Source organism: Myotis lucifugus, unplaced genomic scaffold (assembly GCF_000147115.1).
Source record: "Myotis lucifugus unplaced genomic scaffold, Myoluc2.0 scaffold_0, whole genome shotgun sequence".
Classification (NCBI taxonomy): Eukaryota; Metazoa; Chordata; class Mammalia; order Chiroptera; family Vespertilionidae; genus Myotis; species Myotis lucifugus.
The window spans coordinates 49,205,917-49,228,957 of record NW_005871048.1 but is presented as its reverse complement, the minus strand read 5'-3'; the positions used below and the strand labels follow the sequence as shown (position 1 = coordinate 49,228,957).

Genomic DNA, 23,041 nt, shown 5'->3' with positions numbered 1-23,041 from the left:
GGCCGTGGAGCCGGCGAAGCGAGGCTGGGGGGGCGTGAGCATGACCAGTGGGGGCGGGGCCGGGGCGGGGCCGGGGCGGCGGCGGCGCGAGCGCACCGCCAGGCACTCGGTTGCGCGCGGCCGAGTCGCGGAGGCGCCGCTGCAGCAGTCCCTGCGTCTGCGAGGTAAGCGATCGCGGGGCTCGGTACCGGGGCACCGGGCAGACGGACACCCCTCGGGGACGCAGGGCCTCGGGCCAGCCTGCGCCGCCCGCCACCTGCGCCCGGGCTGCCCGGCGGTCGGCGCTGTGCAGGGTGCGGGAAGGGAGGCACGGGAGGGGGCGGGAGGGACTGGCGGTGCACAGCACAGGAGGTTTATAATTGGGCCCCAAGCGAGGCCCTTGGCCTTTCTTCGCGGAGGTGCCTCTTGCGCCTTCTTTCCTGCGCCGCGCCATTCAGGTCCAGCTGCAGGAGCGCTGTTTAGCGACGCCCGGGCCTGGGGTGCCGCTCCCCACGAGACAGTGGGAAATTAGGACTAAACGGGTTTGAAATGAAGCCACTGCCCTACAGCACAGAACGGCCGTTTGTGTCCAGGGGCCCAGAATGAACGTGATTCTGGGCAAGGGCTGCGCTGCCCCTCTCAGGGTCCCAGCCCAATGGGTCCGGCACAAACGTCACCTTTCTCGGGCCAAGTGTCAGGCCTACAGTCTGCAAATCGAAGCTTCCCAAGGGGTATTCCGTCTTCTGATCGCCTGTGAGTACCGAACCCGCAGGATAAAGAGGTTGCTGCCGGTGCATTTCCCACGCACCTCTGGGGCCAGTGCCCGCCTTTGAGAGGGAGTCCTGAGAAACCCTTTATTCTGCGGTTTCGGTTTTGTACTGAAGCCTTGCGACGCGGTGGGGGGGAAATTAATTCGCGCTTCCCTGTTGGGACTGCTATTTTGATAGGCGTTGTGTGTTCTCCGAGGATCCGACACCTTTTGGGACGAGCCGGCTATGCTGTCATCCACCTGCGCATTTCATTGGCTGATTCCCCTGACATTTATTAGATACTTGCGGCGTCCCTAGGGGACGCTGATAAAAGGACCCAGCAACCCTGGCCGCCACCGCCTCCAGGCACTCCCCATGGCCACCCTCTCCGAGAGCACGAGCGGGAGCGGGAGCGGGGGTTGTCCCCAGAGCCTAGACCAGCCCCTGGCCTCTAGGAAGTGAGCAGTAAACTGACCTGAACTCTGAGTGCACTGGGATCACATCCGGGGATGAAGTGATGGGGCTGGGGAGGGAGAGCTGCAAACAGGCAGGAAATGGGGTGTGTGTAGGGGGCGGTGAATCAGGCCTCAAGGCTTCCCAATGCCTTAAACTGGATTCCAAGGTCCTGTCTCTGGTACCAGGCCCTGTTCCCATCACACAGTGGGAATCACAGGGGTCAGTGATGGGAGGTGGTGGGGGGAGGTGGTGCTGGGGAACTTCCTGGGAGCTGGGAGCGTCTGCAAATGCATGCCAGTGAGGGTTCTGTAGGCGTGGTTTCCAAAGGGGTCTGACTCAGAAAGGTACCACAATTTAAGGGCTACAATAAAAAAAAAAAAAAAGTATCTGCATCTCTACGGAGTGATGAGGTGATGGAGATTAGAGGAAGCTGTGCTGCATTCTTATCTCTCCTGCGTTGTTTGGCTGATCTTCCTGGATCCTTTAAAGTTGCAACAAATAACTATGTACATGGTTATAAATGTTAATGGTGGAAAATGTGCACATTTGATAAAGAAAATTAAAACTACTCAACGCTGATGGAGGTTTAAGAGAAACCTTTGAGCAGCCAGACTGTCCTCAGGGACGTCGAGTCCTCGTGGCTTCCCTCCCGGAGGCAGCAGAGCTGCTCCCTGTGGAAGAGGCTGAGAAGCCCTGGAAGTCGCGAGGGGAACACTCTGTAAAGTGTATTGATTGTCCAGCCACTCTGCTGTACACGTGAAACCAAAACAAAACAATAATGAAAGTAAATTGTAATTGAAAGATTTTTTTTTTAAGGAAAGGCTTCCTGGGGAGAGGCTGTGCTGACTTGGAGCCAGGCCTATATTTAGCTGGTGATGTTGCTGGTGAGGCTGGAGGAGCATGCACAGAGATGCCATCTGGGGATCTTGAGCAAGGGGCCCTGCGGCACCTTGAAGTATCAGGTCCTCCTCGGGCTGTGAGATCCAGGCCCTGAGCTCCTGTCCAGAAACTCTTCTCCTGTGGCACAGTGTCTCCACATGTCCTCTGGACTGAGGGTGGTTTGGGCATGGTGCCAAGTCCACCTGAGCCTACAAACCCAGGACCAGGCAGATGCTGGGACTAGGCAGGAGAACAGACACTGCTTAAGTAACAGGTGGGAAGGAAGGAGCGGGGCTGCCTGGGTGGGGCCCACACTACCTGGGTCTCCAAATCCCATGTGAGCCCTCACCACTATTCAGCCCCCTCCTGGGAGACCAGCTTCCTCTTTCGGAGGGGAGGTAGCCACAGTGTCATAATCCACGCCATCCCTAACCATGGCATCTCACCTCCGCAGAGCCTCCTGGGCAGCTTTCAAGTGCCAGTTCCTGGCAGTGGCTTTACTTGGCTCTGCTGGGGTCACCGGGGGAGGCTGCAGGGTCTGTGATCCGTTGGCAGCCCCCAGGAACTGCATATGGAGGAAGGGCAGCTCCCTACAGGAACGCAGCATCCAAATCCAGGAACTGTGTCCAAATCTCGGTTCCTGATAGAGGATTAAGACTGGTTTTCACTTCCATATTTTCCCTTTACTGTACAAAGACTTATAATGGCAGCTCAGTTGTGACTGTGATTGACTCTCTAAACGTCCAAATGCAGGACCTTCTCTGGGGAGCAAATGTAAAAAATCTTTCACAAAGTATAAGAAAATGATGGCTTTCTGACTTTTGCACCACACTAAAATGTCTCTGCAACCCCCCATACGCTCGGAGACCTGAGCTTCTTAGCTGTGGGCACTGTGAGCTCATCCTAATAAGACCACATTCACGCTGATTTAAAAAAAATTATATATATATATATATATATTGATTTCAGAGAGGAAGGGAGAGGGAGAGAGAAATCAACGATGAGAGAATCATTGATTGACTGCCTCCTGCACGCCCCCCACTGAGGATCAAGCCCACAACCCTGTCAGGTGCCCTAACTGGGAATTGAACCGTGGCTGCCTCCTGGGTCATAGGTCGACAGTCAACCACTGAGCCACACCAGCTGGGTGACTTCTTCTCTTTTAAATTAGATTTGTGTAACTTCCTTACCCACCTGGAGTCCTTTATGCCCTCTTCTCCTGTGGCTCGGTGTCTCCACATGTCCCCAGCTTGTCTCCATCGGTCCCAAGTCTCTAATTTTCTTGGCATGCTAAGTGGGGCATCCCGTGTGGGCTCCGCGTGATCTCCCCCGCCCTGGGCCACTTTTCTCGAGATCTCATCCTGTAACCTTGTTGCACCCTTTTGTTCAGCAGATGTCTGAGCACCTGCCAGGTGCCAGGTGAGCCAGTGTGGCCTCCACCCTGGGGAGCTCTCACTCTAGCTGGAATGTCACAAAACAGCCAGCGTCCTCTAGGTGACCTCATTTAGGCCTCACACTCCCCACTGTCTCATCTCCTCTTGGCAAGGGATGAGCCAGGCGGGCAGGTTGAGCTTCCCTGGGGTGTGTGTGCACTTGGGCCTCACACCCAGGAGTCTGGCCCCAGAGTCAGTGTTAACTCAGATGCCCCCTCACATCTGACTGGAGTGAGCTCCCAGGAGCCTGCAGGGTGGTGCGCTGCCCCTAAGGAAGCGTGCTTCACACACCATGCGTGCCTCAGGGTTCTCACCACTGTCCACTTGATGACCCTCGGCCCCTCCCTGTCCCCCACCCCGCTCTGGTTTTCTAATGCTGTTCCACAACTCATCCCAAACCAGGAGTTAAGACAGTGATGGCATCTATCTGTGGCCGCCATGGTGCTCCATGTGCCAGATGTCCCACCTGCCTCTGGCGCAGGGTTGGCCTCAAGCCCCTGTGCCTGTGTGGGGGGCAGGCTGTGGACAGAATGGCGCTGGAGGATGAAGGAAGTCATCTGAGCCTCCCATCACCACCCAGCCTTCCCTGGGATGCTGGCACCCAGCTGTCCCCAGGCCGGATGTGGTGGCTGCTCTTCTGTTCCTGGGGGCCCCTGTGCCTTTGCTGTGGTTTTACCACCTTCCATTGTAGTTGTGTTCAACCTTTATATCTAGGGAGCCACGGAGAACACATTCTTCGGTGCTGGCTTATTTCTGTCAGTGCTGTGTGAGCGGCTCTCTCGTGTGGTCTCACGTGTCCAGTGTGTATGTGCCGTGCTGGGAGCCCACCACTGTCATTTACCCACGGTGTGGCTGATGGGTGCGGGGCACTTCCGTTTTTTGGCCGTTGTGAATGAAGCTGCCTGACCTTCCCGTGATGCTCTCTGGAGGACATGTGCGAGCGTTTCTGTTGGTGAATGCTGACGAGCGTGGGCCCTCGTTTATCCTGATGGCCCGCTGCAGTCCACGTGGCCAAGGCAGCTGGAACCGTGTGCCCCACAGTTCCCTGTTGCTCCTCATCCCCCAGCACTTGGCATCAGCGCCATTTCAGTCGTCCGCCATTCTGGAGGGTGTGGTGGTGTCTGCCTTGGGTTTTTTTGCACTTTCTCCGTGTATTGGGCATCGGGTGTGCTCTCACTGAATGCCGGGCCAAGTCCTTGCCCTTGTCCTAGAGGCGGTTGTCTCTCCCCTGTTGATGAACAGGGATCCTCATAGACTGAGAGGAGCCTATGTTCATGATTAATAGCTGATTCCTCCTTCCCTGTAGCTTGCTTTTTCCCTCCCTCCATAATATTTTTTGATGAATAGAAGTTCTTAATTTTAACTTGGTGCCATTTGATAAGCTTTTCCTTTGGGGGTAGCGATGCTTGTGTCCTGGGTAAGGAATCTTCCCCTGCCCTGAGGACATCAGATGCTCTTGTGCATTATCTTCTTGCAGCCTCATTACCCTGCCTTCCCTGCTTCGATCTGCCATGGGCCTGAGCTGATGGTGTCAGGACCCAGTGTGCTTTTTTTTCATGTGTCCATTCAATCAGCCCATCTCCGCTGACTAAAATCATTCTTTTCCCTTTTTTTTTTCTCCCTGCAGGGCCACCTTTGTCATTCTGAATGTGTCAATATATGCTTGGGTCTATTGGGGCTTTATTCTGTCTTATCAGTTCATTTTTCTCCTTGTGTCAGGACCACTATTGTTAAGTGTGATGGTTTGTATCAAATTAAGGAATTTCCTTTTTTTTTTCTAATTTGCTAAGAATTTTTATGGTTAATAAATGCTGAACTCCATTGAATGCTTTTCCTGCATTTATTAAGAAGATAATATGATTTTTATTCTCTATTCTGTTAGTGTGATGAATGATATTGATTGATGTTAATGTTAAACCAACCTTGCATTCCTGGCATAAACCTGACCTGATTGTAAGGTATTGATTCTTTTTATTTATTACTGGCTTCAGTTTGTTAATATTTGTTTAGAATTTTTGCATTTACATTCATAAGTGAGATTGACACAAATTATTCTTTTTAAAAAATTCTCAACCGAGGATATGTTTATTGATTTTTTAGAGAGAGAGAAAGGGAGGGAGGGAAAGACGGAGAAAGAGAGAAGAGAAAGAGAGAGAGAGAGACATTGATGTGAGACATAAACATTATTTGGTTGCCTCTTGTACGAGCCCCGACCAGGGATCAAACCCAAAACCTAGGCATGTGCTTTGACTGGGAATCTAACCCACAACCTTTTTGGTGCATGAATGATGCTCCAACCAACTGAGCCACCCTGCCAGGGCCATACATTATTCTTTACTTGTAACAGCCTTATTAAGTTTTGGTAGCAGGATTATTTTAGTCTTAGAAAATGATTGGGAGTGTCCTATCTTGTACTCTTCTTTGGAAGAATTTGTGTAAGATTGACATTACTTCTTCTTTCAATATAAGGTAGAATCTGCTAACAAAGACAGCCATGACTGGAGTTTTCTTTTAAGGCACAACCTTTTTATATTGTTGGACCTCTGTAGTGTATATTTATTTCCTAATTTATTAAATTTTTGCTTATCTTTATTATTTCTTTTGTTTTTGTCCTTATGTACATGTCTGTACACACACACACACACACACACACACACACACACTTTTACATCACATCTGGTGTTTTCTCTTGGGTATTTCCAATTCATGAGTTCTCGTTAATGCTGTGTTGAATCTGCTCTGCTGTTAAACATATCCACCGAGTTCTCAATTTTAGTTATTGTGTTTTTTAGTGCTAGAATTTCTAACATATTCTCTTTCAAAGTTGCTATCTACATTTTTATAGCTCCCAGTTTTTGCTGGAATTTTCCATCTTTGCACATGACATGCATAGTTACTTCAACCCCAGTATCTGATCAAGTGCCAATAATTGGAACCTCTAGATTGTTCCTATTGCCTTTGTTCTGCACTTTCCCCCCTCATATGCCTGGTTATTATTTTTTTTACTGTGTACTAGATATTGTAATCAAAATATGTTCATAGAAATATTCTATGGTCTCGATGGCAATCTCTTTCTCTAGAGAGTTTTTATGTGTGTCCTGTTGGCATGTCAAGGCATTAGCAATCCAGAGTCTCCTGAATCCAAGTTGTGGGTTGAGAAGCTGAGCTGATTCGGTCTCCTGCCAGCTCACCCAGCACGTCCCTCCAGGAACAGCTGTGAACAGTGTGCTCAGCTCTCCAGCACCAGCCAGTGCCCACAGAGAAACAGCGGAGTGCACGGCTGGCCTGTCCAGGGTTCCCTCTTCCTGGGTCCTGGCTGCTTACTTTTCTCTCTCCTGTTAGCACATGGGTGTATTGAGGAAGAAGGGTTTTCTCATTGTCCACTCTTCCTCGCTGCCCTGTGGGCTGGAAGGCCTGGCTCCATCTCAGGAAGTAGGAGTGCAGCATTCGTATTTTCAAAGTTCCCAGCTAACTCTGAGGGGTGGCCAGGCTGAAAACCCCTTCACCGTGGCCCATGTGCTGTCTGGGCTGAACAGTGCCTGGCCAGGTGAAGACGGTGTTTGCAGGGGACACGCCCACTCACACTTCTCTTTAAGGGATGCTGCACTTCACAGCTGCACCAGGTTCCTCAGCGTCTCACCCTCAGGTGGGCCCTGCTCAGTCCTCCATTCTTCCTTTCTAACTACAGTGCTCTGTCAGCCTCTTCCCACATTGGCTGCTTTTGGGGGCAGGAGATCTTTGAGGCTTAAAGGTACTGACACACTGAGAACCAGGCAGACCTGGTCAGCAGCCCTTTCCTGCAGGTCCTCTGTCCTTTCTGGGCACATTCCTGTTGTCCCTGCGCTGGCCTGAGCGAACCCCAGTTCTTTCTGACCTGCCCTCAGTTGCCTGCCGTCCTTGTTGGTTTGGCCTGGGGCAGCTCCAAAGCAGGAGAAGCCCTGGGGAGCGACTCCGGCCCCAGCTCATCCCTCAGGAAGGGCCCCACCTGGCAGGGGCCAGCCGCAGGCGCACATGTTTATCTTTGCCCCGATTTTAAACGTTTCCTGTCCCGGTCTCATGTGCTTCACCAGTATTTTTCCTCGCCCTGAATGTGTACCCACCTTTATTTTCTGCCCAAATACCTCCAACCTGAAGCCAGAGTGGGTATCTTAGAGGACAGGTGTCCTTTGGCAGTCCCCTACTTAGAGCTCATCCTGGCTCGGAGTGACCTCCAAGGGCCTCTGGAATCCACTGCACGGGGACCTTCTGCTGGGTCTTGCCCCTGGGTTCTCTGTGCCACGCCCGATAGCATTGCCTTCTCCGGGCCTTTCACACACTTCTCCTCCGCGTGGGCCTTTAGCGCCTGGTACCGCTGGCCTTCCTTCTGGACCCTGATGATGTAGTCCTCCACGCACTTCTTCAGCGACTCTTCATTCGTCCGGTAGCCCTCGATCACCTCCTGAGATCCAGGTGTCCCAGGGCATACTCCCTCCGGAACCTCTAAGGGAGGGTCCTTCCCACCTCTTCCAGCACCCAGCACTCTAGTCTCGTCCTCTGTCATTGTGTGGCCTCCCTCATGTGTTCGTGTCTCTCCTCTTCTGTCTCATAAGGACACTCTCACTGGACTCAGGGCTGCCCGGATGACCCAGGCCGAGCTCATCTCAACGCCTTTGGCTTGATCACATCTGCAAAGAACCTTTTCCCAAACAAGATCTCATTTTCAGGTTCTAGGGTGAGGACAGGACACACCTAATGTGGGGCCACCAGTATACTAGCCCCCTGCATAGGGAGCCCTCCTGACCCCAGGTTGGCTGTAGGACGAGACACCCCTCTATCCCCGCTGGTCCCTTGTGGGACTGGGGGCTTGTGCTGATTGACTGAGGACGGGATCAGTGACTAGAATTTTCTATGCATGTCCTCATCTAACCCTCAGGGCACTTCTGGCGAGAGGGTGAGTGTCACCTCCACGTGGTGGATGCCTGTTTATTGACGTGAAGTATCTGCCAGTTCTCCATCCCGTCTGCCCTACGTGTACCTGTGCTCCCGGGTCTTCTTTCTCCCCCATTTCATGGCACAGCTCCTGCTGGGTGCTCTGTTGGCAGAACGTCTCGTGACAGGAATGGAATTTAATTCATGGGGCACTGGGCAGACATCTTGGAGCCCGGTACCCATGCTGGTTTGGGGGCCACTCTAAGGACTTCTTGGGTCCCTGAGTTGGGCAGGCAGCAGCAAGCTCCTTGCTTTTCTGTTCCTGTTGGTTCTGGGGGACCTTCCCTCCAGCTGCTCTGCGGTCCTGGGCCCTGAGGGGCCCCTCTCAGAGTGGGGTGGCTACATCACCCTGGAGGGCTCTCCCTAACCTGTGAGACCCTCATTTTCTCAGCTCCCTGTGCCCAGTGCTCCCCTTGGCTACTGCTGGCCAGCTGTGTGCTTGGGTTTCACAGGAAACTTGCTGACGGATACCAGGGTGGCTCTGGGGGCTGCAGCAAAGTGTGGCTCCTGGGAGGTGGGCCCTCCTGAAACCACCAACCCCATGGTGCTGGAGAAGCTTCTGCTGCGGACACCAATTCTTCTGAGCCGTAGGGGAGGACAACTCCACCTTCCTCGGTTTTCCTGGCCCATGAGCCTCCTTTTGGAGAGCTCACAGCCTGTCCTGGGGCTGCCCCATTCCTCCCAGCCCTGTCCTGCCCAGGCCCTTTGGGGGCCCAGGGTGAGGACACAGTGGCAGGATGGGCCCCGGCCCTCGGGTGGCTGGGTGGCCTGGGGAAGCTTGCCTCCTCTGCTCTTTCTTCTCTTGTGTCCAGGAGAAATGACCTTTGACCTGTGAACAGGGAACAGCAAGGGTGTGATTTCGTTCTCACGCTTCTTGGACCCTTGGGCCTTCTGGGCAGCAGCCTGAGGCTACATGACAGGACATGAGCTGCATCCCACTCACACAGCCATAGTCCAGCCAGCCCAGCCTGTCGGGCTGCTCAACACCAGGACTGTGAAGGGCAGGGAGCTGGGTTGCGGGGCTGCTCTCCACACTGAGCTGGGGCTCTGAGACCATCCCCGTGCACTTGGCGGGCGCCTGTGGACTCAGAAAGGCGGCTTTGTGCAGCTCTTGGAGGCTCCCGCTGCCTGGGACGGCCCTCGGGTGAGACGAGTGGCCATTGACATCGAGTGTCCGGGGCACCGCGGGGTGGGTGGCCATGTTATGATTAGCAATGTGAACAATTGCCAAAGGGCCGTGTTGTACTCAAATGGACTCAAATAAAGAGCTGAAGATGGTGGGGGCAGGGCTGGGCTGGCCCTGGGCGGGTCCACAGGATTCTGATGGCCTCTGTTCCCCTGGGCTGTTTACTGGAGGGGGTGCCCTGTCCATAGGGCAGCACTGGCACTCCTAGACCTGGACACTGGGGGCCTGAGCCTCTGGTGGGATGGAAGTGAGAAGGGGGAGGTGAACAGACACCAGCTGCCTCCGGCTTCAGGTCCCTATGGCCTTTTGAATTTACTGTCCCATCCTGACCTTGCCTTTGCTGAGGGCCTCACACACACATATCTGAATACCCAGGAGGTCAAGGCCTGTGGGAACCTGGCGGATTGCCTCCGTGAGCAGCAGATCTCCCTAGACCTGCTGGCCAGGCCTCAGCCTCCCTTGGTGCCTCTGGGGTAGTTGTGCTTGGCATTTACCTGGGGGCTCTTGCCATTATCCCCCCAACACCCCCTCCCTCCAGATCAGTGTCCTGGGACCAGGCCCTAATGGTGCCCATGAAGCACTCCTGGGAGGGCCTTCCTGGGTCCTTGGCGCCTGGGTCGCAGGATCACCTGCTGTGGAGGTCTCTGAGGAGAGGGAGGCACAGGCTCTCTCTACTTTTTCTTTTTCTCCTTCCGCACACTTTGTTTGGAGCTCCCTGGTTGCCTTTGAGAGTCCAGCGGCATGTGGCAAGGCTCTTCCTGCGCCCACAGCCTCCCCATAGGTGCCCTCAGCTCAGCTCCATCACCAGAGCTGCTCCCTGGCTGCCGGTCAACCCTGCAAGTGTCAGGCCCTCCATCGAGGTCTGCGCGGGAGTCAGTTTATCAGACCCTCAGGAATGCTTGCATTTCCAGGGCCTGTGGGGCTTCTCACACAGACCCTGGGCCTTGGGGATCCCAGCAGTGGTCCCAGTGACGATCCAAGGGCTCTGACTCCTAGTCCTGGTGGTGAGAGGTACCTCAGACCCCCAGTGGGTGTAGAGATTCAGCCCTAACCTGTTTGGCTCAGTGGATAGAGGGTCAGCCTGCAGATCAAAGGGTCAAAGGCTCATTTCCGATCAAGGGCACGTACTTTGGTTGCAGGCTCCTCCCCGGCCCAGGCCCTGGTCGGGGCTTGTGAAGGAGGCAACCAATATATGTGTTTCTTTCACATTGATGTGTATCTCTCCCTTTCCCTCTCTCTAACACTCTCCCTAAAAATCAATGGGAAAATATCCTCAGGTGAGGATTAATAAAAAAAGGAAGGAAAGAAGGAAGGAAGGAAGGAAGGAAGGAAGGAAGGAAGGAAGGAAGGAAGGAAGGAAGGAAAAGGAAGGAAGGAAAAGGAAGGAAGGAAGGAAGGAAGGAAGGAAGGAAGGAAGGAAGGAAGAAAGAAAGAAAGAAAGAAAGAAAGAAAGAAAGAAAGAAAGAAAGAAAGAAAGAAAGAAAGAAAGAGAAAGAACCCATAAAAAGATTCGGAGGATTTGGGTGGCACCACACCTACCCCTCAGAAGTCCATGGGGTGGAGGACCAGTGACGCCCAGGCAGGAGCTCAGGGAGCTTGGGCGGCTTCCTTCTGATGCCCACTCTCCTGGGAGCCCTTTCCTACCTGCAGGGCTTGTGGCGGCATCTGTCACCAGCCTCAGAGACACACCCCATTCCCGCAGAGCACAGTGGGTGGGGCCCGTCCACTCATTTCCCAATCGAGCTTGCAACATGTGCATCCCAGGAAACTCAGCCCACCCGAGGCGGTTGGCGCTGTGCCGTTAGAGGAAGAGGTTAATGTCAAGAACCCAAGCCAAGATCCTGCATATAGACAGCAGAGCCACTGCCAGGAAGCAGCCTCCTCGGAGACCGGCTGCCTCGCCAGGAGCTCAGCAGGTGCGGCTTCCCATCCAGGCCCACAGGCGTCTGAATCACAAGGGTCCTGTTCTCTTGAAAAGGGGACTTCTCCAGTGGGATTTCTGCATAACTCTGGTTACACCAGAAGGTTCCGGAGTTAGGATTGTGTGATGTCTCACCAGAGTTAGACACCTACACCTGATGATTTGGCAGAGAACGTTTCTCTTGTGTTCATGGTGGAATCAGGTGGCCCTGGCTGCAGGACGTTTCTCCGCAGAGTGGGTTAGTGCACAGGTGTCTTCATTCCACCACGTGCTCCGAACTCAGGAAGATTAGTTGTGGGGGCGGGGTTTTGTCCCTCTCAAGGGTGGGACTGAGTTTCCAGCAGTTTGGCTGAGTCGGGCAGAATGGAGCCTGAGGACAGTGGCTGCTGCTGCGGACATGCTCCTGGGCAGGGCTGGGCCACAGGGCTCTCTCTGTAGGCTCCCCCTTGAGAGTCTGAGAGCAGGGCCCAGAGCAGGCCTCGGGCACAGGATGCTGCTCCTGGGGAGGAGAGGCTGGTCAGGCCCAGCATTTCCCAGAGGCGGCCCCAGGGAGGCTGTCTGTGAGGCAGAGGCTCCCTGGGCAAAGGGGCCATCAGGAGGGTCTCGCACGTCAGTCCCCAGGTAGGGCCATGGGACTATGACGTGGTGTGATGGTCCTGTGTGAGCTCTGGGAACCCTACGGCAGGCGCCAGTCCCCAGCCCCATGCATGCTGCTGGCCTGCCCCTGTCGCACTCCGCACGCTCTCTGGCTGCTCACCCAGTGTTCATGCAGCTTGCCCAGGCCCTCACTCCAGTAAGGGTCAGCCATTTGGGTGCACCCAGCTCCTACTGGGGGAGGATAGTGTGTCAGTTGGCTTGGTAATGCCCAGCATGCCACAGACAGTGGCACCCGAGGACGGAGGGGAGGTAGGAGGGAGCTACAGGCTGTGAGGGGCCTTGGGAGCCAGAAGGCACCTGGTTATAAGGCAAGATGGTCAGCTCCACTGGCCAGGTCAGATTTCAGGAACTGCCAGCAGCTGAAGGTGTAGATTGGCGACAGGACAAGGGAGCTCGTGGGGCATCAGGAATGAGTTGCTGGGCATGTGCTTGGGGGAGCGAGAGTGGAGATGATTCTCACCTATCTTTACATTCAGGGCACAACCATGTTCTGTCCAGGAAGGGGAACCAGGAGAGCACAGAGCTGCTGTTGCTGCCACCATTTAAAACCACACCTGACCCTGCTCACACACACCTGGCCCTGCTCTCAGACATACCTGGCCCTGCTCACAGACACACCTGGCCCTGCTCACAGACATACCTGGCCCTGCTCTCAGACACACCTGGCCCTGCTCACACACACCTGGCCCTGCTCACAGACACACCTGGCCCTGCTCACAGACACACCTGGCCCTGCTCACACACACCTGGCCCTGCTCACAGACATACCTGGCCCTGCTCTCAGACACACCTGGCCCTGCTCACAGACACACCTGGCCCTGCTCTCAGACACACCTGGCCCTGCTCTCAGACACACCTGGCCCTGCTCACAGACATACCTGGCCCTGCTCACACACACCTGGCCCTGCTCACAGACATACCTGGCCCTGCTCACAGACACACCTGGCCCTGCTCACAGACACACCTGGCCCTGCTCTCAGACACACCTGGCCCTGCTCACAGACACACCTGGCCCTGCTCACAGACACACCTGGCCCTGCTCTCAGACACACCTGGCCCTGCTCTCAGACACACCTGGCCCTGCTCACAGACATACCTGGCCCTGCTCACACACACCTGGCCCTGCTCACAGACATACCTGGCCCTGCTCTCAGACACACCTGGCCCTGCTCACAGACACACCTGGCCCTGCTCACAGACAAAGCTGACCTTGCACACAGACATGTGAACTATTCATTCATTTGCAGCTAGGGTTCAAGGTCTGGAGAAGGGGCTGCGCATAAACGGATACACTAGACAAGAAGTATAAATTTAGAAGGCATGGGGAGCCAGGTGGAGACTTTACTCTCTAGCTGAGAGGCTCTCTGACTTCTCAGGCCCCTTTGCTTTTATTTACTAGAATACACATTTGCCCTTTAGCAAAGCAAACAGGCATATCAATGGTAAAGTTTGGTAAACAATATCAGGTTAGGGCCGTGGTCGGCAAACCGCGGCTCGCGAGCCACATGCGGCTCTTTGGCCCCTTGAGTGTGGCTCTTCCACAAAGTACCACGTGCGGGCACGCACATACAGTGTGATTGAAACTTCGTGGCCCATGCGCAGAAGTCGGTATTTTGTGGAAGAGCCAGTATTTTGTGGAAGAGCCACACTCAAGGGGCCAAAGAGCCGCATGTGGCTAGCGAGCCACGGTTTGCCGAGCCGCGGTCAGCCATTTGGCCAAAACAGGGCAATATTATGCTGATTTTCAGCCCTTGCTGAATATCAAAGTCCATTAGCCTTCCAGTGGACTTCTTGCATAATTATGCTAACTACTTGTTGGTCTTAGCCTCTGACACAGACACACCTGGCCTTGCTCACAGACACACCTGGCCTTGCTCACAAACATACCTGGCCCTGACCACAGACACACCTGGCCCTGCTCACAGGCACACCTGGCCCTGCTCACAGGCACACCTGGTCCTGCTCACAAACACTGGGTCCTTTGGCAGGCATGTCACTAACACAAATTTTCATTCCTCCTGTTTGGGGTGCTGTGTGCTAATGTTATGTGGCAACTATGACTATCACCTATTGTGGGTGTGTCCTGTGTCACCTTTTCTATAGGTTTTTGCCTCAGGCTGTCAAGTCCCAAGCATGTTCAGGAAGAGTCATTCTGAAATGGGGCCTAGTTTATTCTGGAAATTGGGACCTTGTCATGGCCGTCTTTGGAGCATCTATACCCTGTGAGGGGGTGGGGGGCCAGGGAGACCATGTGATATCTGAGAGACAGCCCACCCAGTGGTGAGGCAGCCCCTGGATCCTGGTGGACACTCAGGGGCAGGTGTTCCCAGGTTCAGATGGGTCACCTGGCCAGGAGCTTATGTTTGACTATTTCCCCGAGTGGTTGCCTTCTGGGTACCCAGCGCCTGCCCCTGTATCTCATGCTGCTCCGGTCTGTAATTCTACCTTTTGACTGCCCTGCCCTCTCTAAGCCTCCTTTAAAAATGCAAATCGGGTAACACAGTCTGCCCCACACCCAGTGTATCAGTTCCCTCTTGATCCCTCTAGGACATCGCCTGCCCCGCCTCAAGCAGGACCCGGGGAAGGCTCCCCCAGAACTGGACGTACTGGCTCCCCACACGTTACCTGCCTCCCACCTACTCTTCTCCCTGTCCCTTGCCGTCCTGTTTGACACCATCAGAGCCCAGAGCTGCTGAGGGGCTTGCTGGTGTGGTCCCTGCCAGGAGGGATCCTGTGGGGGCTGCTTGGTCAAAGGCCCAGGGTTGGGGAAGGACACAGCTCTCATTCTCCTGCCCAGGGACCCCTGAGGCCAGCAGGAGAGGGGTCCCAAGGGAGCCCAGCTCTTGGCTGGGAAAGTAGGTCCCACCTCCCGTCTGCCTCCCTGCCCCTCTGTGCATTCCTCCTCCTCCCTTTCCACCCCCCAAGCACACACAACATCCCTAAGAGTTGGAGGTCTTTCCAGGGAAGCAGATGAGAGAGGCCCAGGAGAGAGACTGGGTTTTCACCTGGAGCCAGAGGCCATGGACCATGAAATAAATCAGACCTTGACTCACTGGGGCTTTCCTGAGCTGTTGGAAAATCCTTATATTGAAGAAACAGGAACAGAGCCTGCTGGGCATCCAGGCTGCCATGTCTGTGGCCAGTCGGAGTGATACCTGATCAGTCTCCACTTCTACCTACACTGCCTTCTACACTGCCTTGTGCCTGTAAGGGGAATATTGGCCAGGGAGGGGTCAGCTCCCCTGGTAATGCAGGACACACATCTGGCAACACAGGACACATACCTGGGCATACAGGGCACACACCTGGAGATGCAGGATACTCACCTGGGGGTGCAGAGTACACACCTGGAAACACAGTACCCACCTGAGAATACAGGCCACACCTCAGAGAATGCTTCATTCGGTGGGTTGGCATTTTGACTTCCTGGCAGCCTCTTCCTCTAAGTGACTTTAGTTTTCATTATGTGGAAAGTGGATGGCACAGGTGGGAATGGGCATGGAAGGCCACCCTGGGTTCAGACTCACCTCACTCCCCAGAAACCGTGAGCACAGGAAAGCAGAGGGGAACCACAGCCTCCATGGGAAGGGGGGAAGGAGGAGAGGAGCCAGGTAGGTGGGGTGCTGGAGGCTGGCCCTTGGAGGGAGGCCCCTGCATGCAGGCTGTCATCACTGGTACAGAAGGGCTCTCTGGACACCCCTGTATCCCAGTAGACCTCTGCTGGAGCCCTCGGCTTCTTTTTAAATTAAATGTATTATTATTACACTAGAGGCCCGATGCACGAAGATTCGTGCAAGAATGGGCCTTCCTTCCCCTAGCTGCCAGCACCGCCTTCGCTCTGGAGCCGCCTTTCCGCCTTCCCACGCTGCCTAGAGACCCAGAGCAGCTGGGGTGGTGCAGAACTCCTGCTCAGTGCCTGCATATGCAAATTAACCCACCATCTTTGTTGTGTTAATTTGCATATTCACTCCTGATTGGCTGATGGGTGTCGTGAAGGTGCAGTCAATTTGCATCTTTCTCTTTTATTAGTGTAGATCATTGTGGAACTAGCACATGGATTTACTGGGGCGATTCAAACAGAAGGATGTGACCCCTTCCCTCCACCCCAGCCTCCCTCAGTCTTTCTAGCAACTCCAATGCTTCTCTCTCTAGTCCCCATGGTTGGCTTTCCCAGAGTGGGGTGCGTGATTTCTGCTCTCCCATGCCCTGCGTCTCCACACAACAAACAATAGTCTTGGAGATCTTCCCCCACCACACATAGGGGCTAACTCCTTCTGTTATTTTTGTTAAAGTAATTTTTAAAATATTTTACTATGATCATGCATTTTCATAGTAAAACAAAGCGGAAACCCAGAACAGAGAGCTGTGTTCTGGGTCTTGTGGCCGAGTTACCTCTGCAGCTTCAAGGTCACAGACTGAATGGTTGGCAAGGGTGAGGGCAGCAGGGGCAGCGAGGGTGTGGCAGGGGAGGGGAGGTGCCCTGCTCCACCCACCTCCCACTTGGGTCATTGCTCCAGGGCCCTTCTGTCTACCGTCACTTCAAACGTCTCTGAGCTGATCCTAAGTGACAACCCATCAACACACACAGACACAGCCCTAAAATGGCATTGAAGGCAGAGGCACACCGCCTGCAGCCACAGCTCCAGAAGGAAGCATGGCAGGTTGAAGCCGCCCGCCACCTGGTGAGAAAGGCCGTGGGCCTGCCGCCTCCAGGGCTGAGGTTAGAGGCTCCTGTTCATTTCCTGGACTTTCCTGGCCTCCTTGACCCCGTCTGTCTGCTCTTCCAAAACTCTCCCCCCAGGTGCCCCTCCCAGTGCTGCCTGCCCACTCTGGGCGGGCCTCCTGCGCCCTCCTCAGGGTTACCGTGGATTCTCGCCGCACTGACTGCCACCAACAGCCTGCTTGACAAGTGTGACAGAGCCCCCAGCTCATCTGTGCGCAGCCGTCCGGCCCCTCACCCCAGGGGCCGTGGTCTGAAAGGGCTTTTCTTCAGCACCTTTAAAGCATGGGCCCCTTTCTTCTGCTGCCCAGGGTGGCAGGTGGAGACCAGGTGAGGTCTTCAGTATGGGAGCAACCTCAACTGTCCGGTGGGATTCAGGGCAGTATCCGTGGCAGATGCTTCATGCATAGCAGCCACATGCCGGCGCCTTCTTGCAGATCCAGCCTCCACTCAGGCTCCCCCTCCAATTCGTCTAAAACAGCCGTGGGCAAACTACGGCCCGCGGGCCGGATCCGGCCCATTTGAAATAAATAAAACTAAAAAAAAAAAAAAAGTCCGTACCCTTTTATGTAATGATGTTTACTTTGAATTTATATTAGTTCACACAAACACTCCATCCATGCTTTTGTTCCGGCCCTCCGGTCCTGTTTAAGAACCCATTGTGGCCCTCGAGTTAAAAAGTTTGCCCACCCCTGGTCTAAAATCACACTCACCATTGCCCTCTTACCTGCCTTCATTCTCCTCGGTGCACCTCTCACTACCTGATGTCATACCATTTATGTTTGTTTACCTCTTTATTGCCCGTATCCAGCTGGAAAGTAAAGCTACGACAGCAGAACTTTTTCACATCTTATTCCATCCCTCTCACTTTTTCATGGACTCGTTAAAGCCCCATGCCCAGCACGAGTTGGGCCGAGGGATGTGCGGTGCCTGAGCAGGTTGGTGTTCACCCCCTCCCGGCCGCCCCTGGTGTCCTTTATCCGCGGGATCCCTGGGGGCTGAGGCTCTCAGAGAGCCCACTCTGCGTTCCAGGATCAATGTATCTGTTCAGCATGTGCTCAGAGCACTTCACAGGAATTCGTTTTGTTCTTGTCATTGGTGGGGTGCCCCGTCCCGCCTCTTGCTGTTGGTTCCCTGGAGGGCTGGCTCAGCCCCAGACACTGAGCGGGGTGTGTGTGTGGGGGCGGGGGGGGGGGCTTTGGGGAGGAGCCCTGGCTTCCCCCATCCAGGTTCTTACTATAAAATAGTGCTGCTAGGAAAGTTGCAAAATACAGAAAAGCACAAGAAGAATGCCCACAGTTCCACCAGAGCCAGCGATCCCCAATGCACACAGGGGTGCTTTCTTCTCACGATACGGTGCTTCCTGGACCATGCACTGAGCTGGAAGCATCACAGGAGGTTTCTTCCTCTTTGACCAAGTTGAACACACGTGCACATTTCCACAAGTCAACTCATGCTTCTAGTAACTGCTGAGCCACGTTTCCTTCCTGGGCACCGAGTGCTGAAGAGATGCTCAGCCGACCCCTCAAGAAGCTCCTGTTTCAGACAGAGAAATAATGTCAGCAATTTCTGCCGCCACCTGACTCCTCACCTTGGCACTGGATTATTGGAGGGATAGTGCTCCTGCCCCGCCCCTGAGCCCTGTGGGAAGCCGGAAGTGCTGTCCAGCTCTCACTCACACCCAGAACAGGCTGTGCTCCATCACCGGGGGTCCAGGATCTCTCTCAGCAGCAGGTGCACTTTTTGCGCCATCACAGAGGATGGGGGACAGAGTGGGCCCACAGCCCCCGAGGCCCCTGAGAACATCCAGTCCAATGGTGGAGGGCATTTGACTTCTTCCTGTTGGGAATCTATAGGATCTTGAGTTCAGCAGGGCCACCAGGACCCCCCACAATGCCCAGTCGCCCATCTTCCTCTGTCCTAAAGGGTGTTGAGAAGATAGATTGGGGATGTTCAGTGAATGGCAGCGCTGTGAGCAAGCTTGCAGACTGCCCCCGGATTGTGTGTTGTGCGCCAGTGGGTCCCGAGTTCTGTCCTCTCACTGAGCCCCAGCAGTGACCTTTCTCAGGGAGGCAGACAGAGATGAGCCACTCCTCAGGGACCCATGGGGATCTTACATGTGGCTGGGCATCTCGGGGTCTTGCCCTGGCCATGGCCTGATAGAGTGGGAGGCTGCATGGCTGCATTGCGTCCTGTGCTCATGAAACCCGCTAGAGGCAGCACGGGCTCCTATCTTCTGAGCCCCCGGGGACCCAGCCCAGCTTTGGGGATCTGGCACCTCACAGAGGCAGAGCCTTACGGGCAGGTCAGTGCAGACTCCCCATCTCCCCACACAGGACCCTCAGTGGTGGCTTTCCCCCAGTGCATGCAGTCCCCCCTGCACCCTGCGCCTGGCTGACGCCCTGGGGTGTATCCTCTCCCACTCGCAGGGGGGCAGCAGGCTCAGCCCTGAGGTGAGGGTAGCAGCCGATTCTGGATACCCCCTCCCCAAGGATGGCATCACTCTATGGACCCCAAGAAGGATGTCTTTCTGGGGAGTCACTCAGCAGGTGTGGCCCAGGGAGGAGACCGTGATGGGGGAGTGACAAGGAAGGGGCCCTGAGCCCAGGTGTCTGAGCTGGGTGCGCTACCCATGGCCCTGCCAATTGCGGATGGCTTTGACTATTTGGGGTCCTTAACCCAGCAATGGCTGGCAGGGTGCTGGTGCTTGCGGGGCAGTGTCCTGTCCAGCAGCAGGACAAGTGCTCACCATCCTGCTGTGGCCCCTGGGCGGGGGTTCTGCCCCCTCATGCCCAGGGCTCGGCTCCAAGGGACCCAGGGGCCCTGCTACATCCCGGGTGCCTGCCAGCCTCCTGTCCTGTGAGTGAGCTGGAGGAGCCTTGGGCAGCGGCCCCGAAGAAACAGAATAACCCCTTTCTTCTCTCCTTTCTCCACCAGAAACATGGCCGACAGCAAGGCCAAGCCCACCAAGGCTGCCAACAAGACACCCCCCAAATCCCCAGCGGACTCTGCAAAGGACAAAGCAGCTAAGAGGCTGTCACTGGAGTCAGAAGGTGCCAACGAGGGGGCGGCCGCCTCGGCCCAGGAGCTCAGTGCCCTGGAGGAGGCCTTCCGGCGGTTCGCCGTGCATGGGGACACCAGAGCCACCGGGAAGGAGATGCATGGCAAGAACTGGTCAAAACTGTGCAAGGACTGCCAGGTGATCGATGGGAAGAACGTGACTGTCACCGACGTGGACATCGTATTCAGCAAAATCAAGTAAGTGAGCTGGGCTCTCTCACCACAAAGCCAGCTTCCCAAAGGCCTGTGGTCAGCCAGGCGGCAATCCGGGGTCTCCTGGTGGATTTGGTATCTTAACGGGCTGTGAGGAAATGTGATGCTTCAGGATCCTTCCCTTCCCAGAATCAGATGCCCAGGGATTGGAACCAGAGCAGGCTGCCTTGGGGTGAGCTGGGACCGGGGGAGGGGGGCACTGCCCTGCCCTCGGGAGCTTGGAGAGGTCTCAGTGGCAGAGCTCCTGGCCCACTGTGGGCTGAGCCTGAGAGGTGCCGCTCTGAAGCCTGTCCCCCAGGTCTGACCTGCATCTCGCCTGCCCCTGCCCGCGGCCCCTCTGTGGGGCTCCCCTTTCCTTTGGGAATGATGGCACGTGAAGAAGAGTGTGGGTGACAGAGCAGTTAGCACCTGAGTCTTCAGCTGTGGCCCAGTGACTGTGAGCAGTATGCTCGTGTGCTTCCTCGTATGCACATACATCTGTGTGCATGCAGGTGTATGTTCCTGTGCATCTGTGAAGACACATGTGTGTGTGCATGTACATGTGCTCCTGCACACATCCTTCTGCTGGACATTGGGAGTGTATCCAGTAAAGGTTACACACACCTGCTTCCCTTTCCACCGGGCATCTCTGGAGCATGAAAATATTCTCCTGCCCTCCGCACCCATGAGCACACGTGGGGAAATTAACAGCACCCCCAAGGCCAACAAGCGTCCAGCCCTCTCTATCCAGGTCATACTTGTTGCCAGAAAATGGCTTTATTTCAGTCTATTTTTGGCCTGTGTCCATCGAGGCTGGTGTGATCCTTTAGTTATATGTTGCTGTGACCTTGCCATCTTTCATCTCAGATGCCCCCATGCCCTCCCTGCTGATGGCCTGGCTCTTCCCTCCCTCCGTCCTCCTCTGAGCACAGAGGCAGTGAAAAAGAGTTTCTCTTTGCACCCCCACAGCCTATGACTTCATGTCCCCACTTTGCTTGTGGAAATGTTTGGTGTATCTCCATCATGGTGAGGTTTCCCCAACTCCCCAGCCTGACATACCATCCAGACAGCCACGCCAGGTGGACGGGCCAGTCACCATGGAGCCACGGGCCAGCCCTCCTGGGGTTGGCTCATTCCCACCAAGTGGGAGGTTGCACGGGGTGGCCTGGCTGGGGCAGGGTAGAGGTGGCCCCACAAGTGGTCCCTGAGGGCCAGCCATCAGGACCTGGTCACCACCAGCACAGGAGACTGGCATTGGCCAGATAGAGGGACTCGGCCTCTCAGTCTCACCTGAACAGGTGGAGGAACATTGCAGATTTACTACAGTCGGGCCAGAGCCCCAACGACACGATAGCACAGGGTATGGGATCCTGGTGGACGCTCCATCTCCTGTGAGGCTGTGCCTTCTCAAGGCCTAGGGTTAGAGAAGGGTGTGGGGCCAGGAATTGAAGGAAGGGGGTGGTTGCCGGTAAGGAGGTGGGATGCAGGTGAGGAAGAGGAGGAGGGCACAGGTGTGGAGGGGAAGAGGAAGTGGGAACCTGTGAGGTGGAGCAGGAGCTGGGCCAGGTGAGGAGGAGGAGCTGTGGCAGGGCCTGGGATGAGGCCCAGCATGGGCCCTCTGTCCAATTCCTGGGCAGGTCCCCAGGCCTTTAGCATTGGTCTTTGTAAACCCAGTGTGTCCAGGAGAGAAAGAGGGACAGACCCAGGAGCAAAGGAACCCCGAGAGCTGTGTCTGTGGGGGATGTTACGGAAGGGCTGGAGGCAGGTGAGATGAGTGTTGTGTCCAGGGACAGGTCACCCCACCAAGGAGTGCCACAGGTTCCCACACCCTTGGCACTGGCCTAGACATGCAAAGTGTTGGGGCAGGTGGGGACAATTCTTCTTTTCTCGCTCTTAATTCCTTCTGCAGTAAGTTGCCTTTAAGCTATTGCATGCAGGCATGTACACACATGTGCACACAGGAGCTCACATATGTGTACACAGACCTGCCTGTGCACATGAGCTCACAGTGCACGCGCACACACACACACACACACACGCACAATACATGCAGGTGCACACAGGTAGAACTCAGGCTGCCCATATCCTTGCAGGGGGAGAGGTGGCAAGTGTGGTGGTGGCTCGTTCAGAAAACAGCTGCCCTAGACGAGCCCAGAAACCCTTTATGCAGGAGGCATGTGCACCCCATTACCCACATGGGGGGGCACTGGCTTCAAGGAGTGAGTGGGCACCAGGAAGGACTCCATCTGCTCCCCATGCCGATCCTGGGAGGCAGGATGTCAGCTGCTTGGACTCAGGGTTGAGGCGTGGACCTCAGCTCCTGGGCATGGTGGGCCCCCCATTGCAGAGCCCAGGACTATTCGTGGTCCCCTGGTGTCCCTGCCTCAGGTCACTTTGGGGGACATGGAATGGGAGAACGGGTAACTGTGGCCTGGCCCGGTGAGGGGTTGTGGCCACTACACAGTGAAGACCAGTTTGTGGTGGCTACAGGGGCCCCCAGAAGGGATCAGGGAACCCCCTGCCTGGGTGGCTTGCTGGATACCACAGGTTACAGTAGGAGGGACTCACGCCCTTGTCCCTGGGTGGGAGAGGTGGACAGTGCCCTGGGTAGGGCCACAGGATCCTGCAGGACGGGCCGAGACCTCAAAGTTGCTGACTTGGTAGAGAAGAGCAGCTCTTCTGTTTGGGGGTGGTTGCCAGGGCTCTGGGCGGTGACGCCAGCCAGGGTATCTGCAGCCTTTGTTTAGGTCCTGTCGCCATGGCAGTGCCTGTTTGTTTTGATGTTACTATGTGTTAAATTTTAAACAAATTTCTTGCAGCTCTATACCAGGTCTAGATGGA

The 23,041-nt window shown here is 55.3% G+C and overlaps 1 protein-coding gene across 1 annotated transcript in view; it reads left to right on the top strand.

Annotated features, from left to right (window-relative positions):
• Nucleotides 1-79: 79 nt before the first annotated feature.
• Nucleotides 80-23,041, top strand: part of TPPP (tubulin polymerization promoting protein) — a 31,076-nt gene continuing 8,114 nt past the window's right edge. Inside the window, exons 1-2 of the mRNA XM_006081447.3 lie at nt 80-164; nt 19,886-20,206. Of these exons, the coding sequence (XP_006081509.1) occupies nt 19,890-20,206 (317 nt within the window). The 5' untranslated portion in view covers nt 80-164; nt 19,886-19,889. The remainder of the gene's footprint in view (nt 165-19,885; nt 20,207-23,041) is intronic.